The sequence below is a fragment of the Caretta caretta genome, chromosome 20, assembly GCF_965140235.1.
Source record: "Caretta caretta isolate rCarCar2 chromosome 20, rCarCar1.hap1, whole genome shotgun sequence".
NCBI lineage: Eukaryota > Metazoa > Chordata > Testudines > Cheloniidae > Caretta > Caretta caretta.
This window is the reverse complement of record NC_134225.1, coordinates 20228216-20237200: the sequence shown is the minus strand read 5'-3', so window position 1 is coordinate 20237200 and position 8985 is coordinate 20228216. Positions and strand designations below refer to the sequence as shown.

At 53.0% G+C, this 8985-nt stretch overlaps 1 protein-coding gene across 1 annotated transcript; it reads left to right on the top strand.

Annotated features, from left to right (window-relative positions):
- Positions 1–2876: 2876 nt before the first annotated feature.
- On the top strand, positions 2877–8161 carry TNFSF9 (TNF superfamily member 9). The gene is made up of 3 exons (XM_048832160.2): positions 2877–3163; positions 4512–4542; positions 6381–8161. Exons 1-3 carry the CDS (start codon positions 2948–2950, stop codon positions 6815–6817), a joined length of 684 nt encoding a protein of 227 aa, XP_048688117.1. The 5' UTR covers positions 2877–2947; the 3' UTR covers positions 6818–8161.
- The last annotated feature ends 824 nt before the right edge of the window (positions 8162–8985 follow it).

The window sequence follows — 8985 nt, the reverse complement described above, 5'->3', positions numbered from 1 at the left end:
ATGGCCGACACCCTGTTTCCTGGCAACTGATGGCCTGGGCCCTTCCCCCCTGCAAGGTGAGAGCTGAAGGGTTGGAGAACAAAGGAATCAGGTGACCACCTGGCCCGGGAAAGGAACAAAGCCCAGAGGAGGAGGGGCTGGAGGGGGTTTTCAGTTTGGGGCTGGCTGGGACATGGAGTGAAGTGCAGACGTGGTTGTCTGGCTCACTGCCCCCCAGAATGGACCCAGCTGAGGGGTCCCGTTCTCTGCACCTGCAAGCTCTGTTTTAGACCATGTTCCTGTCGTCTAATAAACCTTCTGTTTTACTGGCTGGCTGAGAGTCACGTCTGACTGCGAAGTTGGGGTGCAGGACCCTCTGGCTTCCCCAGGAGCCCCGCCTGAGCGGACTCGCTGTGGGAAGCGCACGGAGGGGCAGAGGATGCTGAATGCTCCGAGGTCAGACCCAGGAAGGTGGAACCTGTGTGAGCTGCGTGTCCTGAAGACAGGCTGTTCACAGAAAGGCGACTGCCCCAGAGTCCTGACTGGCTTCATGGGGAGCAGTTCCAGAGCATCGCCCAGGGACTCCGTGACCACTGGTGGCAGAGGTGGGATGTACTGCACCCCGTGGATGGCGCTTCCTGCAGTAAGTGACTGGGGAGCAGTAACACGAAGGGGGATTGCCGAGGACCAGGCCTGCTGAAGGCTCAGAGAGGAGCGGTTTCGGGGGGCGGTTAACCCCTGGGAGTGTGTGACCAGCGAGAAATACTGTGCAGTAATGGGGTCCCCCTGGGGACTGCAGTGAGCAGTCTCAGGGGCGGAGGAGTCTGCAGCTCGACCCTGGCAAAGAGGTGGTGACCTTGAGAAGGGCTGGCACACTAGGGGTTCTCCCTGGAAACCGTGGGGAGCTGAGAACACACGGGCCTGTGAGTCCACAACAACTTGGGAGAGCGGAGTGATGGCCTGTCCCCGTCTCCTTAAGAAGGACAGTGTAACCCTGTGCAAAAAGAGAGGGTTGAGCGTTGGAAAGTTCACCAAAGCAGAGTTAATCGTGCAGCTGGAGGAGGATGACCGCTCTAAGGAACAGATTCCTGACCCCAAATGGGGCTATAGCAGGATCTGGGAGCAGCTGAAGCGGGAGCCAGGCATCGCCAAGACTCCTGTCCCCGACCAGACGGGGGTCTTCACGATCGGGTTCCCCATCGGGGGATCGAGACGGACGGGATTGGAGCTGAGTCTGAGAGAGCAAGAGGACTGTGGGAGACAGCGAGAGCCCGAGAAAGAGCTGCAGAAGCAGCAGCAGCATGAACTGGCGGTGGGGGAGCGGAGAGGCCCAGGGGACCTCCCCGGGGTGAGTGGGGATAGATCCCGGGGGGCCAGTTCCGCAGGGAACCTCGAGACTAAATTGCTGCCCCTGGTTAAGGAGGGGGGGTGTGTGGATGCCCACCTCACTGCCTTTGAGCAGGCTGACGATTTGAACCAGGGGGACCCTGCGGAAAAGCCCCGGTGTTTAGCTCCCTTGCTGGGTCCCAAGGCCATAGACTCCGTCAGCCAGATGGTTGGGGATGTGGACAGGCTCCCACTCCTGACCCCAACCTATATGTCTGTGTGGAGTTTCCTGGGGCCAGGCCCCTCGGACCTCCAGTGGGAGTAGAAGGTGATGGTCAATGGGGAGACATTCTTGGGGTGGCCAAAGGGCATGGGCTGCATAAACCTTCCCACATGCGGCCTGCGAGTGCTATCAACCACCCCTGATCTAAGGGAGGGCGTGAAACTGGAAGGGCCTGGTGTAACTCCTACCAAGGAATGGGAGAGATGCTGGGGCATCCATGGGAACGTTGGTGGCTTCGAACTTCCCCAGGTCACCGGCTAAAGTGACCCCGCTCAGTTCGATCTCGAAGGGGGGAGAGATGTGACGAAGTGGGACTGTTCTTAATGTTTCCTCTGAATAGTGTGGGGGTGCCTCAGTTTCCCCTAGGCAGTTCTTAAGTATCTAGGTGGTGGGGTAAGGGTGTATGATCATTGCAGTGCCCTAGAGGGCATGTGTGTGCAGGAGTCTGGACACAGAGAATGGCCGACACCCTGTTTCCTGGCAACTGATGGCCTGGGCCCTTCCCCCCTGCAAGGTGAGAGCTGAAGGGTTGGAGAACAAAGGAATCAGGTGACCACCTGGCCCGGGAAAGGAACAAAGCCCAGAGGAGGAGGGGCTGGAGGGGGTTTTCAGTTTGGGGCTGGCTGGGACATGGAGTGAAGTGCAGACGTGGTTGTCTGGCTCACTGCCCCCCAGAATGGACCCAGCTGAGGGGTCCCGTTCTCTGCACCTGCAAGCTCTGTTTTAGACCATGTTCCTGTCGTCTAATAAACCTTCTGTTTTACTGGCTGGCTGAGAGTCACGTCTGACTGCGAAGTTGGGGTGCAGGACCCTCTGGCTTCCCCAGGAGCCCCGCCTGAGCGGACTCGCGGTGGGAAGCGCACGGTGGGGCAGAGGATGCTGAATGCTCCGAGGTCAGACCCAGGAAGGTGGAAGCTGTGTGAGCTGCGTGTCCTGAAGACAGGCTGTTCACAGAAAGGCGACTGCCCCAGAGTCCTGACTGGCTTCATGGGGAGCAGTTCCAGAGCATCGCCCAGGGACTCCGTGACAGCCCTCTCTCTCACTTAACCCGTCTTTCTTTCACACTCATCAGTTCTTTCTCACGCATCCCCGGTCTCCCTGTCGCTGTCTCCGCCTCTCTCCCCCCCGCGGCCCCGGGCCGGCTCCCCATGATGAGCGCGCTGCTTTCCCCGCAGCTCTCTTCCCTTTCCTGCCCCCGGCGCTGTCAGTGGAAATTCTCAGCCGCGCTCCCGCTTCCCTCGGCGCCTCCCTCCCTTCCTCCCGGGTCCGCCCCGCGCCTATAAAGCCCCTGCGCTGGGCGCCGCTGGCTCATTTCGGCCTCGGACCCCCCCAGCCCGGAGGGAGCCGCCGCCTGCCCCCATGACGGCTCTAGAGCGCAGCCAGGACCCCGAGAGCCTCCTCCAGGCCGGCTCCCGGCGCGCCTGCCCCTGCCGGAGCCTGGACTGGTGCCTGCTTCTGGGGCTGGGCGCCCTGGGCGCAGCGCTCCTGACGCTCGCCTTGTTCTCGGTCTGGAGGGTCCTGCCCCCGCCGCTGGAGACCCCCGAGCGTCCCCTCCTCTCGCTCAGCATGGGAAAGGTAACGGAGTGGTGGGGAGGCGTCTGTCCAGCCCAGGGTCCCCTGCCTGTCTGCCCCAGCGAGCGGGGGCCCCCATCTGTCTCCCTGCCCACAAGGCAGGGGTCTGTGGGTCTGGCCCTTCCCCTCCTGCCTGTCGCTGGAGCGTGGGGATCGGTCGGTCTGGGGGCGGGAGATCTGTTTGTCTGGCCCCGCTGGGGGTGCGGGTGGGCTCCGTGTGTGCGGAGATAGTGGGGGTAGCATCTCTCCCCTTGGCTAGCTGTCTGTCTCCGTGCCCCTGTGGGGTCCTCCTCTCCCGCTTTCCATACCAGACCTTCCCGACCCCTCTCCAACACTTGGTGTAAACACCCGAGTGCACTAGTTGTTTGGGCAGCCAGTGCTTAACCGCTTCAGGAGCAAGGAGCTGCATGCTGAGGAAGGGTGGCCTAGGGGGTAGGGTGCTGGCCTGGGCCGAGGGAGACTTGTGTCGAATTCCCAGCTCTGCCACAGACTGTCTGTGTGACCCCGAGCAAGTCACTTCATCTCCCTGCATCAGTTTCCCCACTCTCCTATGTCACAGGAGTCCTGGGCAGTGTCCAGATGCTACAGGCACGGGAGGAGGATGGTGTGAGGCGGCTGATTCTTAATCTTAGGGCACAGTGGGTGATTTAGGGATGTGGCACTTTAAGCCCTAAATCTTCTGTCAGCTGCCAGTAGTTGCTTTAGGTTTTGTCACGGATCCTGCCAGCTAAGCAGGACTGGGAGAGAGGTGCTGGAACGCTTTGTGTAGCGGGCAATGCTGAGACCCACTGAACCAAACTGTAACCCTTGTATGTAATGGAAACCACTTCCAGCCAGGGGGTGCGGGCGCACCCCTGGTTCCAGCACCTATGATGGGGAGCGCTCTCCATTTAACCCAGTGCTTGACTTGCCCCCTTGGGGCCCAATTTCTAGAGGTGCTGGGTTCTTGCGACACAAACTGAAGTCAACAGCTGCCACAGGCATAACTTGAAAACCAGGCCTGGGACGTCACAGGAAAACAGCCCAGAAACCTCAGCGCCCGCCTTTGTAAACTGTCACTGTGTGTGACCAGTCAGGCTGCTGGAAAGTCCTTTTCATTCCAGCTGTCAGCGTCTCCGCTCTAAAGTTCTGCATCTCAACTTCCCCAAAAGTTGGCATGCGCTCGGGCCCTGCCTTTGAGTCTACGCCCATTGGGTCTAGTTTATATGATCTAGTTGGTGCTGCTCTCTTCGCTCCTGTGTCTGGGGGTGGGAAGAGTATCTTGTCTGACCCTTGCAGAAAACAGCTGTTCTCGAGCATGGTCAAGTGCATCTTTGTTTGTAAAACAAACACTCTCTTTCCTTCTTTTCAGGAGGCTGGTGCCCAGGTATTGCCCACAAGCGGTGAGTATTTTACAGTTACTTGACATTGATGGCTCATGTTTTCCCCTTCCTGAAGGGGGAAAAAATGGGAGTTTGGGGGATCTAAATCCCTTGGAAGCTCTGGGATGGGAGACTAATAGATTGTTTGCATCGCTGGTATACACGAACCAATGTAACTGCTGTCCGCCTGTGGCAGGGTACTGGATAATTCCCCTAGCTTCATGCCATCTGTGCATCAAAGGAGACTTTAAAACTCATGCTGTTTGTACAGTAGGGAAATCTGTCTCTGTCACACTGCAGATCTAAGCAGGTTTGAGCTGGACCAATACTTAACACCTCTCCCATCCAACTAAACCAGTGTTCATTTAATCAGGGGTGCTCTATCCTCTAAACCAGACCCCCAGACCACATTACATTTTGGATGCAATGCCAAACCAAATTCTTGTCTACTCCTGCTCCCTTAGGCAAAAATCCTGTAGGTTGCTACCTTCACTGTCTTGACTAAATTCAAACTCTAGTTATATTCTGCCGACCTAAACCACAGACATACTTTCTGTTGGATAAGTGAGATCCCCCATTTGCTTCCTCTCTGAAACTGGGTGGCTGTCACAGGAGTATTGTGAAGTGTTCAGACATGAAGGTGGTGGAGGAGGAAGGCGTAAGACAGATGATTCTTAAATTTGAGGGCACAATGGAGGATTTAGGGATGTGACACTAAATTGCTCGTAAATCCGTTCTGCTCCACCCCAGAGGTGGCTGCATTTCCACGGTAGACATAAGTGATTTTGACGTATCAAGCTGCTGGAGTCAAGCAGTGAGTGCTTTTGAGGTCTCTCTGCGTGAAAGAGCCATAAAAGAGACGGTGAGGTGGTGCTGATTTGTTATTTCACCTAACCACTCGACCTCTGGGGGCTCGCCAGCCTCCTGACTTGGACAAATGCATCGGTAACAAGGCTGTGTGGATGTATTTCCCAGCCTCCGAAGAGTTAACGGTGGATTTTTCTCTCCCTGCAATGATTGCTGCTGTATATTTCATGAGCACCTCACCCCTCCTAGAGTCAATGCCCGTTGTCTTGGTTATACGTGCTTGGGAGAATCCAGTAGGGTGTCTAGAAAGGGGGCACTGTGACCATATAGGATACAGACTCTGCCTAAAGGCTCCGTTAAGGCAGAGCATAAAGAGAAAGCTGTGGAGATAGGAATCTAGGGTGCGTTGCCAGCAGCGGACCCTAGAGAGTGCTAAAGCTCTGAATACCTTGTTCATGGCTCATGCGAACAGAGTCCCAGCTGCTAGATTGACATGAGTCATGTTGGCTAATTCTGCAGCATGTGACCTTCTCCTGCCTATGGGAGTGGGAAGGAGATGGTTTCACTGCTTGCAAAAATAACACCGGATGCGGAGAAGTCCTAAGGCAGCGGTCCCAGGGTGAGGGAATGCCTGTAAACCCCCTGGCTCGGACCCATGAGCTCGTACTGGGGCTGGATCGTCAGTAGCCATAGCTCAGGGCTCTGCGGTAGGATGGCCCCATCCGGCATGGAGCTGAGGATTGGGGTGGTTAGACAACCCCTGCCGCTAAAGGAGAACCTCTCATTAGCTCTTGTCAGTGCAGAGCCGGACACATGGTTGAACAGTTAAGACTCCAGCCAGCAGAGGTCACTGCGGTGCATGCATTGACTAGCCAGTTCACTCCTACACTCCCATACTTTGTCGGCCCTAGCTCTTCTATCGCCCTTTTCATCAGTGCTTTGCAAAGGTCGCAATCATTTCTCCCCATTTCGCAGCTGGGGAAACTGAGTATTTATCCCCACCTCTTCAAAGATGACTAACATGCCTTCCCTCTTCTACCCTGTTTCTGCAGATGTAATCAAGGACAGGGTAATGGGGTTCTATCACGCCACGGGTATTGATGGAGTGGTTTTCAGCTCCAACTTCAACTACCATGACACCTCGCACAAGCTGGAAGTGAAGGTCGGAGGCCTCTATTTTATCTACGCCCAGCTTGCTGTCAAATGCATTGCCAAGTGCAGCAAGAAGCAAACAGTGGAACTGATTATCAACCAGGTGTCCGGAGACACCCACAGCCGTGTTCTGACCATCTCCCTGCACTTGTCCTCCAAGTCGGAAGAGACCATGTCCAAGTTCTCGGCGGTTCTGCAACCTCTGAAAAAAGGGGACTCTCTCTATGTGGTGATGGACACTAATAAAACAGACATCGAGAACTGGCAGCTGGACCAAACCAACAAAAAAGACAACTTCTTTGGCCTCTTTAGGCTATCTAGCTCTGCTGACCAATAGGTGGGAGCAAGGACCTCTGCGGTGGGAGTGGCAGTCTGTATATCACCTTAGGTTCTCTTGGACTCTGCTAGAGGTTGTGGAGGCTAGATTCCACCCAGCTAAATGCCCAGGGTAACAATCAGCAGCAGACACCGGGGAAACATGGGTGTGTTGCTAGCTCTGGGACAGCACCATCGCTTTGAGTGGCGACAGCTGGTTTCCATTCGAAGCAGGACTGAAACGGAAGGAACACGCTGTGAGGCGTACGCTTGCCACACCAAAGAACTGGCGTGGGTCTGGTTTTCGCAATCAGTGATATTTATTATTATGTGTTTCTTTATCATTCTGTAATTTATTGTAAGCAACTGGGAGATTGAATGAATGGTGCTGCTTTTTTTTTTAATTTGTGTGTGGGGGTTGCTCTAAACGTTGACAAGGACAGACACATTTCCATTGGGGCACACGGCAACCTGAGTACTGACGTAGTAATTCCCGTGACTGTCAGTATTATGATTGTCCGATCACTGCTGCATGTGGTATTATGTCATCTGTCTGGTCTTATAGCGGCTAGGGTATGGTGCTTATCAGTGTGGTTTAGGCATTGCCCGCTGCTGGCTGGCATTGCAACTGCTCAGTCATGTGTCATAGGCCCTGCATTGCTGAAAGCTACTGAAGATTCTCTTTTAGTAGAAGTAGATTGAGGCCTGTTCTTCTGGAGCAGGAAGGTCTGAGATCTATCTGAGCTTGTCACCATGAAGCCCTAAGAGGCGACAGATTTGTTACAAGAGCGTGTTTGCCTAATCATTATATTTTGCATTCTGTGATTATGTGTCTGACAGTGACTAGTGTCAGCATCTGTGTGGCCCCCCCCAAAAAAGTTTACTACTAAAAATACACGTATGAAAATGCATCTGTTTGAAACTTAATTGGAAAGAGTCTGTTTAGAATTTAAACAGCCTTCTGCGATGCTCCTAAAATTGGGTCTTACTCACTAGCGCAATGTCTAGTCAATTTCCATTTCCTGGTTGTGGTGTTAGCTTAGGGTGGAAATTGACTAGCTGGTTTCCACTGTACAATCTGAGTGACATGCAAACAGCATAAATAGGATTATTAAAAAAAAACTTATTTCACCCCTAATTGTCACCAGGGCCAGGGGTCGCAACAGCTTTCACAGGAGTCTTCTTGAGTTATTTAAGCGGATTGTGATGATTTTTACAGCAATTTAGAGAGGCTTAAATTAGCAGATACAACAGTTGCCAACTTTCATGGCTTTGAGGAGTCTTGGGATATTTAGTCCTTTTCTTAAAGCTCCAGGCTCTGGTGTCACGTGAATGCATCAAAGTCTCAGGAATCGTTCCCCCCCCCCCCCCCCCCAAAAAAAAAAAAAATCAATCCTAGCTCTAGTTTGTGGAGAAATGCTGAAAAAAAGTGGCCCCGAAAGGTGCAAAATCCAGAAAGCAAATAAAAAGAATTCCAATTTTATTTATATCCATTTTAAATTTCCTGATTTTTTTTTTGAGCCAAGCTCATGATTTTTGTGCAGCCTGACTTGTGATATTTTGAATGCTTGGGACTGGTAACCCTGCACAGAGCAACTACAATCGTGCCAATAACTTGACTTCAAACTGCACTTATCAAAGGCTCGGGTCTATCACTGCAATAGCATTACTTGGAGTAAGATACTATTCCGCCCGCAGAAAGTGAGCAGTGCTGGCTCCTAAGTTTTTGGGGCCCTGATCTTTTCATTAAAGGAGAGGAGACTGCAGCTTGCCTTGACTTCAGCTGGAGTTGGAGGGATTTTGCACTTCTGGAATAAAGACTTCCATAGCTTGCTCCTGTTCTGTTGCATTGATGCTCTTCTGAACCCCTTAGGTAAAGCAACAGTGGTTCCAGACCTGCGTGTTTTTAATACAAAACACCCATTGTCTGTGAAAGCTTGTCTGACATTCAGATGTATGTATTTTCTTCCTCCATACTGGGGTATATTTAATATATGACTATACAGTTTAAGTATTTATTAACAGTACATCATTTCCAACCAGTGGATTAATCCACAAGTACTAAGCTCAACTCAGTCAGGAGTGAGTTTAGAGGAGTAGTTTCTTAACCTTTTCCATCCTTTACAAAAAGAATCTAGGGATTCCCTTTTCTCTCATCCTAAAGAGTGTGAAAGGGTGTAACCCCATAGA